General features: G+C 43.1%; 1 protein-coding gene across 1 annotated transcript; it reads left to right on the forward strand.

Annotated features, from left to right (window-relative positions):
• The first annotated feature begins 8,306 nt into the window (after positions 1-8,306).
• LOC100828625 lies at positions 8,307-16,046 on the forward strand. Its single transcript, XM_003557500.4, has 12 exons — positions 8,307-8,570; positions 10,108-10,466; positions 10,545-10,838; positions 11,283-11,460; positions 11,605-11,827; positions 12,078-12,220; positions 12,376-12,665; positions 12,760-12,972; positions 13,054-13,542; positions 13,684-14,340; positions 14,860-15,390; positions 15,513-16,046. The coding sequence occupies exons 3-12, from the start codon at positions 10,569-10,571 to the stop codon at positions 15,753-15,755; spliced, it is 3,237 nt and encodes a 1,078-aa protein (XP_003557548.1). The 5' UTR covers positions 8,307-8,570; positions 10,108-10,466; positions 10,545-10,568; the 3' UTR covers positions 15,756-16,046.
• The last annotated feature ends 310 nt before the right edge of the window (positions 16,047-16,356 follow it).

Below are 16,356 nucleotides of genomic sequence, written 5' to 3' on the forward strand. Positions count from 1 at the left end.
ATTTCATCTAAAAAATGGCATCGTCTACTTCTATCTGTGAGATCGAGATAAGCAATCAGAGGGGGGTGAATGATTGCGCGGAAGCAAATTAAAACTTTTTCCGAAAGTTCAAACCCTAAATCACCTTTCTATCCATGATAGTAAAAGAGCCGTAACTTTTGATTGGATGAACAAAAAAATACGTATGAGTATGCAAAAGAAAGGTATTAAAATTATCTAACCAACGCAATAAGAATCAGCTCAATTGGACTTACCAATCAAAAGATATGATCAAATTAGTAACAGCTGACAGAAAGTTACGAGAATTAATCTATAATTGATTTCGAGGAATAACAAGAAAGATGAAGTAATCGCAATCTTTCCTTGATCTCGTGGTAAATCTGCAGTAAAGTATTATGAACTCGTGATAAACCTGCCGCAAAGTGTTAGAAAGATCTAGCACGAAGAATCCACGAAGATCCGAGAAAAACAGAAATGACACCGCCAACGAATCTCTTTATTGCAACGATATCGATCGATTACAAAAAATGCAACCATGCATCCAAGAACTCTCCAAGAATTGATCTAGATCTAAAGCTCTGAGTTCCGTTATGTCCTTGCAAAAATCGTAGCTAGGATGACCTCTATTTATAAGGGAAAATTCGCGACCCTAAACCGAGTCCTAATCCAACACGAACTTCTCTGTCCCGGTCGTTATTCTGCTCGTGGGGCCCACATACGACCTCGGATTGAGATGACTCCAAAAGCAAAGTTGTTCGTATCGACGACGCGCACAACGTTTTTGTGGACTACTTTTCCATCGGACGCCATCTTGATGACGCTACTGTTTAATCTTTAAACAGCTCTCATCCATCCACGGCTGGACATACATGTCTTCACGTCGATGCCACTCCATGTCATCAACTCTTCTTGTGATGTCTTCAAAACTCGACCATCACGTGTCAAATATCTCCAATACAGTACATCTTCGGTATAAACAACGTACGACAAATCGGTGCCCTCCCGGATCATCGTAGTTCACTTTCATTGTTTCCTTCACACGAACGTCCCGCATGACATTGATCCCTCGACCTCAACTTCTCCCAAGCTTCGTCCCTCGATCCCGTCATCGACCATGTTTCTGTTAGGTTCGTTGCATAGGAAACAAAAATTTTCCTACGAGAAGTGCGGAAGAAAACCCAAGAATATATATACTAGATGTATGTAACGAGAGGGATCATGAACACTATACCCTCGTAGACCGCTAAGCGTTACGATCACGAGATCGTTGTTGGTGTAGTGGAACTTTCAATGAGATCAATCTCAGTGCCGAACGGACAGCACCTCCTTGGTATCCACACGTTCAGCTTCACGTTGTCTCCTCCTTCCTCGATCCAGCAAGCGAGAGGGAGAGGTAGACGAGATCCCGGCAGCACGACGGCGTGGTGACTATGGTGAATATTCTCACGGGCAGGGCTACGCCGTGCGCGTGAGAAGAGGAGGAGAGGAGGGCTCAGGGGAGAGAGATCCAACTGAAAGCTTGGGGTTGTCTCTCTCCCTTGCCCCCCCTTCTATTTATATAGGGGTAGAGGAGGCGTGGCCGGCTAGGACTATCCCGTGGCCAGGACTCTCCGGCGGCCAGGACTCTCATGCGGCCAGGACTCTCCCGCGGCCAGGACTCTCCTCCTGGCCGCATGGGCCCTGTGGGCTAGCCCCTCGGCCCATTAAGGCCAGGGTGCTCCCTCACAGGCCCATTTAGCCCAGGGATAGGTGGGCCTCAAGGTGGAACCCTCCGGATCCCTCCAGAACCTTCTAGAAGCTTCCCGGTCAAAACCGGGAAATATTCCAAACTTTCCAGAACCCTGAAAACAACTTTCCATATATAAATCTTTATCTCCGGAACATTCCGGAGCTCCTCGTTGCGTCTAGGATCCCATCCAAGACTCCGAATCATAATTCGATATTATCATCATTTATCTCATCTAACCCAAGCAACATGAAACGTTAAGTGTGTGACCCTACGGGTTCGAGAACATGTGGACATGATCAAATATCAATAACCAATAGCGGGACCTGGATGTCCATAATAGTTCCCACATATTCCACGAAGATCTCATCGGTTGAACCACTATGTCGAGGATTCAATTAATCCAGTATCCAATTCTCTTTGTCTCGCGATATATTACTTGCCCGAGATTTGATCGTCGGTATCGCCATACCTAGTTTAATCTCGTTACCGGCAAGTTCTCTTTACTCGTTCCGTAATATAATACCCTCGCAACTAAACACATTAGTCGCATGCTTACAAGCTCATTAGGATGTTATATTACCGAGAGGGCCCAGAGATATCTCTCCGTCACAAGGAGTGACAAATCCCAGTCTTGATCCATACAACCCAACAAGCACCTTCTGGGATACCTGAAAAACACCTTTATGATCACCCAGTTACGAGATGACGGTTGATGCCCACAAAGTATTCTTCCGGTACTAGGGAGTGGCATGATCTCATGGTCTAAAGAAATAATACTTGACATAATAAAACATAAGCAACTTAAACTTAAGTGACACGATCAAAAGCTATGTTTAGGTTTGGGTCTGTCCATCACATCATTCTCCTAATGATATGATCTCGTTATTAAATGACAACACATGTCTATGGTTAGGAAACCTTAACCATCTTTAATCAACGAGCTAATCTAGTAGAGGCGTATTAGGGACACGGTATTTGTTTATTTATCCACACATGTATTTGAGTTTCCAATCAATACAATTATAGCATGGGCAATAAACATTTATCAAGAACAATGAAATATGATAATAACAAATTTATTATTGCCTCTAGGGCATATTTCCAATAGTTTCTGGCAACACCTAAAAGCGAACACACAAATAAACAGTACGAGTACAAGTTCACGACTTGACTCAGGATAAGTTCCACACAACTCACGCCATATTTTTCACATAAGAAACTAATGGATCAACACACCACTAGCAAAGTTCTAAGTCCAAACAAGATACAAGTCATCATATAAATATCCATATTATCCAAAGTATCCACATCAATGTTTCACCTAAAACACCTGCCAATGTTACACATCATCTATGATTTCACACTATCTCCGCGGGCCTTTTAGCGCCCATGGTAGTTGTCTCGAGTTAGTTTCTCGGTGACAGGAACCATGGGCGCCAAGAGGCCCGCGGAGATAGAGGTAGACAATGACATTTTTTATATGAGATCTGAGGAGACGGAGCTCTGATACCATGTAAAATTCGCTGAAGTGTTTTACCTCCAATGGAGGCCCCATTGTCTCTATATATGTTATCACAGGTGATCAATCACCAGATTACAAGGAGCATTACAAGGCAAGTACAATCACTAGGCTTGATCTCCAAGCTAGTCCTATATGCAAGGTAGCTACATGGAGGAAGAGATTGAGGAGATAGCGGGCTAATTGCCCTGCCATGTACGGAGTATATACTTTCCAACAATCTCATTTTGTGTTGTTTAATCAATTTAATTAGCATTCTCATTATATAGTATATGGTGTCTCTGTCCAAGAAAGCCATGGGACACGATGCTTGGACAATGAGATCAGGATAACTGGATTGTTCCCCTGCCTCCTTGGAATATACTCACGGCAGCGCATCTGGCATAATCCAAGGGTAGCACTAGTGTGCTCCGATTGCTGCGTGATCACTAGCTAGCCAGTTGCTTCATTGCGGTCATAAAGTATCCGAAAGAAAAGCGATCCTACAGCTTCCTTTTTGATGAAAGCGGCGTCCGGCCGTCCGGGTTCTAGAAATTGGTTCGGTAGTATGTTAATTTTTTTTTTGAAAAAGAGAAGAGGTACTCACTCCGTCCAGAACCGGATAGAGTGGTATGTATTGTTGACCTCCCAAATGAAGGTTCGTTTAATTGGTTGGTGAGATCCCCCCGTACGTTTTGCCGTACATGCATGCTTAAGTTCAGCTGATCAAAAGTTGGTACTCCGTACCACACTTCGTTAAAATTATAAATCCTTTACATGCGTGACCCGATTTGCAACGAACTTATTTTTCTTTGCATCAGCAGCGAACCATACTAGTGTAGCACCACAATTATAATTTGTTCCAGCAGAGAGAAATTCTTCTTCTTCATTTTTTAATTGCAGAGAGGAACTCGTATTTGGTGGAGCTTACATTGAAGCTAACAGAGGTGTCGTTCTTTCTCATGCATTCATTTTGTGGGATGCGTCGACGGCGGCAATGCAAATTATAGATCGAGGTAGGAGCTACCGAAGACCTTTTTTGGCCCTCGGCGAGGTGCATGCAATTTAATTATATCATTCGCTCTGTAGTTTCGCATTGTTTAGTTCATAGTTAATTAGTTTCAACCCAGCTTGTAGAATAGTCCAACTAAATATGCAAGTCACCGATCACTTAGTTGATTTTCTCAGCTTAGTTTTGGATCTGGCAAGTGCCCTATATATATTTCAACGGTCATAGCTAAGCTTAGCTAGTACTGTGCGTACGGGTCTTCAGTGTTAACGTTTACGTTAAGTGAGTAATTAAGTACGCTGCGTGATAGTGTACTCAACGTACGTCTCGTGTATGCATCCATGACCGAAGAGTAGCTCGTTATTCAGCCCAGAACTCGGAGCCTAACAGGTCAAGCCGAATTTAGATTTGAACTCGTTAACGGAAATGGAGTTGAGTATCGAGTCACTTTCAGAACACAACGATTCGGTCCCTGCAATTCGATTAGAAGAAAGAATATTAATTGACCTCATCTATAAGGAAAACAGGGCGTAAAAACCATACAAAATACAGATCCTCATTAGACTCGTTTAACTCTGTCTATATTAACACTTTAGAACTTAATGAACACTTTAATGTATTTTGGATTACTATATTAAGTTGCAGTATTGCATATATACTAGTAACGTTAAACTACTTGCAATGTTTGGTCTAATCTTGTGAAGTTGGAAATGTTAAGAGCGTGAATTATGGTTAAATTGAGCGATATATGTATAGATGTACCATATGTTGAGATAGTCAAATTTTATAGACCATGCATATGTTATATGCATGCCCAATCTTGTTAACGAGCTTAATGCATGAGTTTAGCGAGCTTAACTCGTGAGTTACATGGGTCGAGCCGTGTTTAATTTTGAACTCATTTTAACATGAATGAGTTGATTCGAATGAGCTCGATTATCTTAACGAGTTGAATCGAGTCGAGCCTAGCTGAGCAGATTCAAGGATAGAACAATCGAGACGTTATCCTCTTTTTACGGTTAAAAGTACTACAAGCAACTTGCCCATACATATACAGCCTAGCCATGTGCACGTACGACCTTAGCTTGTCGGTAAGCTGACCTTAGAGGAGCTTGATGTTAGCAAGGGAAGTTGGAAAGTTAATCAAGCGCAGCAAATTAATGATAAGTCGATATTAGGCATATGTGCATGCCTTGTCTAGGCACCTAGTATATTAGTAAAGGCCATGATTAACACACTGGTTTGGACTAAAAATAACCGGCTTGCCATCCCCGGCCTCTTGGTTTGGTTTCTGGCTCGTGATCTCGCCCTTCCAACATGCATCGCCACTCTGTCCATGGACAGATCAGCCTAACGCGAGATCCAGATTTAGAGCACCGCATATGCATGTGTTCTCGGACGCGGGAGTATCTCGAGCCAATTTTGAATCAACTCTAATCTATAGAAATACCCGATCAAACCAAGTCCTATGCCACGTCAGTAATATTTATATGGATGGCGGTGTTGCGAAAACAATTCTAAATTACAACACAATCTTAATTAGGACTAGCAGAGTGTCCGTGCGTTGCTACGGAATAATTTTTCTCGTGCGGGAAATCCGTTTCGTGTGGGGACTGAGAAGAACGGGAGCTTGCACTTGTGTCGTGTGGGAGAACGAGAGGAGGGGGCTTGCGCTGAGGATGAACGAAGACGGACGACTTCAGGACCTGGGGTATTAGGTGGCATATTGGACGTAATTTCGGTGACGTGACGTACCGCGACACCAACTCCAATTTAATATATCTATTACTATCTATTAAATTGGAGTTGGTGGTGATGATATGGTCGCGGTCGTCGCCGTAGGTTAACTTCGTTAAAATTACAACCAATATGCCACTGATCGTTATTTTTTTTTCTCCAGTTAAAATTACAATCAATATGCCACTGCCCGTTATTTTCTTTTCATCCAATTTTTTTTCACGATTTTTCCTACTCCATCTTACAACCGACGCCACCACACCCGCATGCCGATCTCGACAGCGCCATGAGTTGCCTACACAGAAAATAAAAATAAATAGTTTGTGATTTTATTAACCCGTAGCAACGCGCGGGCACACCTGCTAGATTTTAACTTTTCAATTGATTCAGTTCAAAACACCGTTCCGGCGTTCCCCCTCTCGTATTCTCCCCGTTACCCAATTTTCTTTTCATCCAGTTTTTTTCATGATTTTTCCTACTCCATCTTACAACCGACGCCATCACACCCGCATGCCGACCTCGACAGCGCCATGAGTTGCCTACACAGAAAATAAAAATAAATAGTTTGTGATTTTATTGACCCGTAGCAACGCGCGGGCACACCTGCTAGATTTTAACTTTTTAATTGGTTCAGTTCAAAACACCGTTCCGGCGTTCTCCCTCCCGTATTCTCCCCGTTACCCAATTTCCCCATACCCGTGGCTTACCTGAAACTCCATGGCTCCCGCTGGCCGCTGGTTCCTCATCAAGTGGCCTCCTCCTCCTCCTCCTCCTCCAGCGGACTCCGCCACCGCCACCTCCTTTCTCGCAGACCCGCCGCCGCCTCCTGTTGCGGCCCACGGCGCCGCCGCCTTCTGCAGTGGTCGCTGCCGCAGACTGCTGCTGTTCCCATAGACGCCGTCGTCACCGATGACTCCTCTTCTAGTAACGTTTGGTTTTGAGACGCATTGGTATTTTTTGGCAGGCTAGCTAGCAACGGCCTGCTCGTCGTAACGGGAGGGCACCGGAAGGAGGGCCGCAGGAGGGTGCGCCGTTGCAGTGGGAAGGGGTGGGATGGATATGTCGCGATGTAGAGAAGTCGCCGGCGTTGTGCCGCGGGGACCGGGAAGCTCGTCTGCGCCGCCGCGTGGGGAGGGATCGATGGGCATGTCGCGTTGCAGTAAACTGAGAAAAGTCGCCGGCGCTGTGCCGCGGGGAGCTTGTCCGCGCCGCCGCGTTGGGAGGGATGGGCATGTTGCATTGCAGGGAGCCAGTGACGTCGCCGGCGCGGTGCCACGGGGAGCTCGTCAGTGCGATCGAGAGAGACGCTGCCGCGGGGGTGCCGCGGATGGCTCGGATGCGGGAGGTCTTCTTTTTGCAGGGCTTGACAACAGCTAAGCGAAATGTTTTTTTCTCGTGCGGGAGTGGCATGTCCCTCGTAATTTTGATGAAAAGACCTACCGCAACGTCCGTACCATCACCACCAACTCCAATTTAATATATTGGTATAGATTTGTGTGGTTTTCTCCATATTTTTAGGTAGGGTGTGGCTATCTATCAATCGATTGATTTTTAAGAAAGACAGCCATAAGATTTAGATGGCATCCCATTTTCTCACCTCCCATATGCCGTCGTTTGATTAAGATCAAACGGTCAACAAGTCAATTTATTTCTAACTAAAATCAGTCGACTTTTCTGTAGCAATAACGTTTGTACTATACTCCATATTTGCATGGTGGGAAGGAATAAGTCAAGAAGTTTAGGAAACAAGAGCATATACTTCCATCCAGTGATGGATCTTTCTAATATCCAACTAACATACCTGTCCTTTCAAAAAAAAAAAACTAACATACGTAGAACCAAGGGCTCAAGTTTGGTAGAGGAATAGAGCTTCAATTTTGTAGAGTATACTCACACAAAAAAAAACAGGTAAATATATACTCTCTCCGTTCCAAATTAACTGATATGGATTTTGTGTAGATTTTTATAAAAATCCATGCCATTTAATTCGGGACGGAGAAAGTACTACCTTTGGTTTTCTTAGGAGTGCATGGAATTTTTCGTCAAGATAAACTTTGAGCTAGTTTGCAAACTTTTCCCAGAAATACTACTATATCCTTTTTTTTAGATTACCCCAAAAAACGAGTTGCATTTGCACGGGCTTTCCTTTCTTCAGCGTGCACGACACTGTTTCCCAAATTTCCCATTCCACGGCTAAAAGCCCTTGCGTAGCAACACCAAACAACCTCAGGGACCATACTGCAAAAGAACATAATTTTTTTTCCCCAACTAGAAATCAACAAATTTAATGACGTAGTGAACCGTGCAAGGATTTGATCTCCTTTTCCTGTGAGATCACCACGTATCTCATTCCTCTCTCTCTGTTGTTTCCCCACCTCACAGGCCCGAGAGCGAGCGCACGCCAGGAAATTGGCCAAGGGAGGGCGTTGGTGGAGTTTTGGGAGCAGTTCCTCCCAGCGTCCGGAGCATATTCCACGCCGGGATCCCCTCCCGTCTTCCCCACATAAACGCAGCCCCGCCCCCCCTTCCCCCGGGGAGATAGAGGGACGAGGGACGTAGGACAGCATGTGTTCTTGACGGGGAGTCCAATCCAAAAGGTCAGTACATCCATCCATGGTTTTCTTTTTTCCCCCGGTCGGGCGTGCACGAGAGAGTGGGTCGAATCTATGTTGCTGGAGGAGGCGTCGTTGGTTTTGCGGGGAGGGATTTGGATCCTCGCCGCTGGTTTGTTTGGTCGCAGATCCGTTTCGTGGGGAGGAGTTTTTCTGCCCGGCGGTTGCTCGGTGCAATGCTGGTCCGGTCCGGTTGTGTGATCCGATTTTGCGCGGCAGTTATTTTGCAGAGGGCAATGCGTTTGCTAATTTTTGTTTGTGAATGACTTTTTTTTTAAATAGGAATTCTATTCAAGACTGGTGGATTGTGATGTTCACACGTTCTTTTCTTTTTTTTTTGCGATTTGGTGCTAATCCTGAATGTTTCAGTGGGGATTCCTGAGTAACTATATCTATATGAGAATGGCCCTTACGTTTGATGGCTTCCACTTTTGTTTTGGTGCAGTTTCAGATTCATCTGTGTGTGTGCAAATGTTTATACGAGTTGGTTTCTATCCCTTATTATTTTGGTTTTAATTTTTGCTTTACCCTCTCTTTCTCTCGGCAATGTGAAATATGCGTTACTTCTGCCGTTCCTCATTGAATTGACTATTGTTGGGACAGAAAACTGTCTCTTTCTGAGTGGATCACATTTCTGTTCATTGCTGATTTCGGTAGTTGATCTATTTTCTAGAGGGGATCTTTTCTGGGTTCTTTGTTTTTTAAGATGATCTTTTGTGTGTTCTTTAGCCGATCATTAGAGCATTACTTGGGACTTACTATTAAATTGTGTTGAACCAATTCAGAAGTTGAAACGGTACTGTGTAAGGGCTTTTAGACAGAATATCGTGCTCAATTGCTTGCATGGTGTATATCACACTGTTGTATCTGAAGATTTGTTACTTGAAGCCTGAATCAATACAGATGACTATTTTCAATATGAACTAGTGTATTTTGTAGTTTCAGTGTAGCCTCAGTTTGCGGTTTCTGTGGTGATCTTTAAGATATGCAAAAAAACTTGTGGAGAGTCTGCTTCTTTGTTTGGTAAATTTGATTATTAGATAAATTATACTATTCTTATCCTCATTTATTTGAGAGCAAAAATGCTGTTGGCCAAACACCCAAATCTGCCAAAGCTATTCAACCAAATTTAAATATATTCCATAACAGTACTAGCGCACTTAAAAATGTCCACCTAGTAGTGTACCTTTTAGATTGTACAATCGACACGCTAGATTTTAATTAGCATGGGATGGTTATTTCCCCCTCAAAAGTAAGGACTGGAATGCAAGATGTGTCAGCCTGTCAGGGGGAAGTTCCATTTCTCTATTGAAGTTGGGTCCTGAACATTTGTTTTCAAAGGTTGGTTATACGCTGAGTTATATCAATTCACAAGATTCATACTTCCGCCCATATCTTAAAGAGACAATTTCATCACTGGAATGATCTACTGTGGAACTCATGAGCATACATTCTTTAGTTAAACATTAGTTTCCACATTACATTGTTTTACTAATTTGAGTTCATTTTACAAATGGTGCAGGTTGATCTATATTCTATGGATGCTTCTTCATCTAGCATCCCATTTTGAGATGGAAATAGAATCGTAACTTCATGGAATTCTAATAAAATAATTGGGCTCAGGATGAAGATCTAGTGCCATGCTGTCCTAGGTTACCTGGTTAGTTTTTAGGATAGCAAAACAGTCTCAGATAGTGGGGAGGATATTCATCCAACTTTCTGCCAATTCTCCTTGCAGAGAGAGTACTGTAATTACACAGACCTGTATTTTGTTTAGGACCAAGATAAGCTTAGTAGTCATTAGTCAAACAGTACTGGAACAGTTGTTGCTGTCGTGAAATACTTGTGTCAAGCAGTTCAACAGTCGACCAGCCTTTCTAGGTACTATAGCATTTAAATTAAACAAATGCCATCGTATGATAATTTTGTGATGGTTACTGATCTGCTTCTATCTCGTAGATAATTGTGCTTTCCTAAAGTGCCATGGAGACTTCTGTATCTCCGCCAGGCTCGTCAAAGCAAGCTGCTGTTCGCAGACCTTGTCCTGGAAGCTCTTTTAAGGATCTGTGTTTTGTTTCAAAACAAGGGTCAATAACTGAAGTTGAATCTGCTTTGGCCTTGTTGAAAAAGAGTGGTGGAAGTGTGGACGGTAGAAATGCATTTGGCCTTAGTGCGCTACACCTTGCAACATGGAGAAATCACCTTCCAATCGTGAGGAGGCTCCTAGATGCTGGTGCTGATCCAGATGCAAGGGTATGCACCACCTTTATGTAGCTGTTTCTTATCATCTCCTTTTTATTGAGCACTTTTCTTTGCCTAATTACAGCTATCAAACTTCTGTCTTAATGGGCACTCTACATACAATATGCCTTGGTAGGAGAAAGCTTGTAGTCCAAAATAATAATTCTACTCCCTCCGTCCAACAAAAGATGTCTCAAGTTTGTCAAAATTTGGATGTATCTAGACATGATTTACTGTATAGATGCATTCAAATTTAGTCAAAGTTGAGACATCCTTTGTTGGACGGAGGGAGTAGAAAGGATTTTCTTTGAAAGGCATTGAGAAACATAATCTCAACACGTTGGTGTGATGTGAAGAGTAACTACTAGAATGTATATCTTCTTTTAATATTTGATTCTATTATTAAGTACCATACTGTTTTTTTTTGTAAACTGTCACTAAAACTCAACTTTGCAGGATGGAGAATCTGGCTGGAGCAGTCTCCACAGAGCACTTCACTTTGGCCACTTGTGTATTGCTGGTGTTCTTCTGCAGTTTGGTGCATCCCTCAATTTGGAAGACACCAAGGGTCGCACACCTATTGATCTTCTCTCTGGTCCTGTATCACAGGCCAATGGGGATTCTCAGGATTCAGGTAGCAAAGGAGCTCTCTTCTATTCCTGGAAACAGTTAATTTGTCTTTAGTTTAATTCGGTGCTTCTGTACTGTTTTATGATGTCCTTTTGGCAATTTCTTTAGGGTATGCTTTACAAAATCTTCATATCTTTTTCCATTTTAGTTGCAACGGAAGTCTTCAGTTGGGGAAGTGGAACAAACTATCAGCTGGGAACTGGCAATGCCCACATACAAAAACTACCATGCAAGGTAGAAGCATTGCATGGGTCATACATCAAAACTGTTGCTGCATCAAAGTTCCATAGTGTAGCAGTTAGTTCTGATGGTGAATTGTACACATGGGGATTTGGTCGAGGTGGTCGTCTTGGTCATCCGGATATTCAGAGGTGAGCAATCACACATTATTCTGGATGAACTTTTTCTTAGGAAGGATGAAAATGGTTATCCCCACATGACTTTGATGGTAACTTGTCTTGTATGTATAGATTTAAAGCTACTAAAGAAGCCAAAATTGCACACATTTATTTCAACAGTAGTTGACCACGGAGTTCTCAGACTTCTCCTGTGTTAAAATTCCCACCCCCCTGCTGTTGGTGAAGTTTATTTTGTGTTGCTACAACTACCATTTTGTTGCAGTGGCCAGACGACGGCTGTGATTACCCCTCGCCAAGTGACAGTAGGACTAGGCCGTAAACAAGTGAATGTTGTGGCTGCAGCCAAACATCATACGGTGATTGCTACAGAGGCTGGGGAATTGTTTACCTGGGGATCAAACAGAGGTATGTGTGAATATGTGATGCATCTTGAATGCGTTCCAGCATCAAGGACTTTTTGTTTGAATTAGAGCAACAAGATTTGGGCACACATGTGATATAGTCCTTGCTACTATTATATTGCCCTTATGGTCTATAACAAAATGCTCTGAATGATGCAGAGGGTCAGCTTGGTTACCCTTCTGTTGACACCCAAGCAACACCAAGGCGTGTTAGTTCGCTTAAACAAAGGATAATTTCTGTAGCTGCTGCAAACAAGCACTCAGCTGCGGTCGCTGACACTGGTGAAGTGTTCACCTGGGGTTGCAATAAGGAGGGCCAGCTAGGCTATGGCACTTCAAACTCAGCATCCAATTGCATTCCAAGAATGGTAGAGTATTTGAAAGGAAAAGTATTGAAAGGTGTATCTGCAGCAAAATATCATACACTAGTGTTAGGGGCTGATAGTGAAGTAAGTTGATACTGGTTGGAACTGTATATTTGTTACACATTATTCTGACACCAAGAAAGTTTAACAGACCTGGTCATCTCATCCTCTTTGGCAGGTGTTCACTTGGGGGCATCGCCTTGTGACCCCTCGCCGTGTTGTAATAGCTAGATGTCTTAAAAAGGGTGGAAATACAAGCGTGAAGTTCCATCGTATGCAGCGACTTCATGTGATCTCAGTGGCTGCTGGAGTGATGCACAGTACTGCTCTAACAGCTGATGGTGCTATTTTCAGCTGGGTTTCGTCAGATCCTGATTTAAGATGCCAACAGGTTTGGTTGTTAATTGTTGTGGTACTATCTATACAGTGAAGCTGTGTGTTTCATGTTTACATTTAAACTATTTCTGCACAGGTATTCTCAATGTGTGGGAGGAATGTTGTAAGCATCTCGGCGGGAAAGTACTGGACTGCACTAGCTACGTCAACTGGTGATGTGTTTATGTTGGACGCAAAGAAACCACGCAAGGATGAGACTCGAATGTTTACTCGAGTGAATGGTGTTAAGCGAGCATCGTCAGTTTGTGTTGGTGAAACCCATATGCTTGTTCTTTCTAGTATTTATCATCCCGAGTATCCTCCCAAAACTAAAACTCAAGGCAAAAAGCCATCGTTAGAATGGAGCAGTGCGATGGAAGAGCTCGATGAAGACATTCTTTTTAATGATGTCCAGCCTGAAACTGACCTATCTGGAAGCAGCAGTGAAATGAGTAGAGGCATACCCAGTCTGAAAAGCCTATGTGAGAAAGTTGCAATTCAGCATATATTGGAACCAAAGAATGCTATACAACTTCTTGAAGTTGCCGATTCCTTGGAAGCCAAGGAGCTCAAGAAGCACTGTGAGGTAATGCATTGGTGTGCTGCAGTTAACATGTACTACATTTTTGCCACATACTGATATGTATTCTGGCCAGTCATCCTTTGTCCATGCCTAATTAATTTTCATTTAGTGACTTCTGGTACTCTGTTATTCAATGTGATGCAGGATACAGCTGTTCGCAACCTTGATTACATTTTCACTGTGGCAGCCCCTTCAATTATGAATGCTTCTCCTGAAATTCTTGCAAACTTAGAGAGATTACTGGACGAAAAATCCTCAGAGCCCTGGAGTCACCGCCGTCTTCCTACAATGACGGCTACTTATCCTGCTGTCGTTGATAGTGATGGAGAGGGAGATGACGCAGGAGGGTTCTCTAGGCTCAGGGACAGTCAGAAGCCTGCATCAAAATCATATGGAACGTCAAGTTATGGTACCTTCTTTCAGAAAGAAAGCAATGCTGAACAAGCTGTCTCTAAGCAGATTAGGGCACTTCGCAAGAAACTGCAGCAGATTGAAATGCTTGAGGCTAAACAACTGGATGGTCATCAGCTTGATGATCAACAGCTGGCAAAGCTTGAGTCTAGGGTCGCCCTTGAAAGTGAACTTGCAGAGCTTGGCTTTCCATCAGACGCATTTTCAATACCTTTGCTTAATCTTCCAGAAGGAAGGGCAAACAAAAAACCTGAGGGATCTAAGAAACAGAGGAAGAACAGCAAGCAGGCAGCACAATCTGATATCCCCCCTATAAAACATGAGGCCAAGGAGCAAAACCATATTAAGGAGCTTCCAGATGTCTTACCAATCCGTGGTTCTTCAGAAAAGGTTTGCTTGCTCCTATCTCATGATTTCTATGTCTTCATCCGTAGGTTCTTTCAGAATCAAATATTGTGTTAGGCATTATGTTAGTGGGTTTGGTTGATCAAGATGTTGTATCTTTGCTTCTCTTGATACCAACCTTATGTTCTGTTGCCCTATTAAGATCTAGTGTAGTAGTATAAGTATTTGATCCCGTTGTGTGTTGTTTCCATGGCAGTCTAAGTATTTGATCCCGCTGAGTGGCCATGCCAACGTTTGCCTGTTGTGTGTTGTTTCCATGGCAGTCTAAGTATTTGATCCCGCAGAGTATCTTGTTTCTTTATATAATTTGAAGTAGGACCCTGTTTTTGTTGGTATTTCGTTATAGTTCTTAGCTTTAGTCATGCTTAACATGATGTACATCCATCCGTGATGTGACAAGTTACTCTTTTTAAATTGTAGATATGTGCTTTTCTTTGCTTATCCATCATTTGTCTAGTATATTAAAGAAAGCAATATTACTGATAAAATACTATGCTCATGCAGGAAGCAAGCGCTACTGGGCCAATGAAAACATCGGAGGATGTCACTTTAAATAGCACAAAAACCATCTCTTGTACATCAGGGAACAAAGCTTCCCGGCCAACTTCATCAAAGAAGAAGAATAAGAAAGGTGGCTTGTCATTGTTTCTGAGTGGTGCTCTTGATGACACCCCAAAACCAAGCCCGCCTATCCCTGTTGTGCCTGTCATACCAAAACAGGAAGGTCCTGCCTGGGGTGGTGCTAAGATAACAAAAGGACCTGCTTCCCTTCGTGATATTCAAAGCGAGCAGAAGTCAAAAACAAACGAGCTGATCACAACCAAGGGAAAAGACCGCCATGGGGATTCACCTGACAGTGCTGGGCGTATGCGGCTTTCCTCATTCATGCCAGATACGTGTTCAAGTCCTATATCTGTTACGTCTGCTCGTGCTGTTCCTGCTCATGATGGGGATAAGAGCACACCACCTTGGTCTTCTTCAGCTACCTCCCCCAATGTATCACGGCCTTCACTCAGGGACATACAGACGCAGCAGGTTGATCTCTTGCTACCTAGCACTGAAACGATATTTTTATTGTATATAGAGATGCAAAATTTGCAATGTCGCTATTATTTTCTATCACTTATCTGATCCCGAACCAATAATCTTTTGAGCAGGAGAAACGGCACCATGGCATCATTTCCCAGAGTCCAAAAACCCGGACATCAGGCTTCGCCATACCATCCCAGAGTGCAGCACCAGAGGTCTCTTGCGTGAAGGACAACAACGTTCCCAGCCGCTGGTTCAAACCAGAGATCGATGCTCCGTCCTCCATCCGCTCGATCCAGATTGAGGAGCAAGCGATGAAGGACTTCAAGCGCTTCTACACCAGCGTGAGGATCATGAAACCGCAGGTCTAGCGATGAACCGCTGCCGCCTCAAACTCCGAAGAGCTACTGATCTTGTTTAGGCTCACCCTACCCAATGTACATTCAAGTGTACAGTCAGTTCCTGTTAACTGTAGGCCCCTTCCATCGAATAAACTCTGAAAGCCTGTGCTGTTGTTTATCGCAGAAATGGACTCATCTAGCTATGAGACCACCCTGCTTTGTGTAACTTCTACTAATGGTCATAAACTGGTGCTGATGTGCAATCAGGCTGCCAGTTGGCACTTGCCGTTTCATTTATTTGAAGCCTTTTTACCTGGGTTACCATGCTCCTCTGATTGGTTAGTTGGTGCAAAAATCTTTAGATCTTTATATAATATCTTCATTCGTATGTATAATTAGCACCTGATTTTACAAAAATTAGGATCAAATAAAATCTTGAAGAAGTGTATTTGTTGGAGTAAAATAAAAATAACAAAGTGAACTTCTGAAATTCCAGTTGGTGGTACGTGTCTCCTTCCAATCGATGATCGTGTCACCTCACCTATAAAAGTTGAGACTTGCCAGCAATTTTTCTTAATTTTGTTATAATCTCTACAGCCTTGTCATTCCTCACAATAACAAGGTCAACATT

Source organism: Brachypodium distachyon, chromosome 1 (assembly GCF_000005505.3).
Source record: "Brachypodium distachyon strain Bd21 chromosome 1, Brachypodium_distachyon_v3.0, whole genome shotgun sequence".
Classification (NCBI taxonomy): Eukaryota; Viridiplantae; Streptophyta; class Magnoliopsida; order Poales; family Poaceae; genus Brachypodium; species Brachypodium distachyon.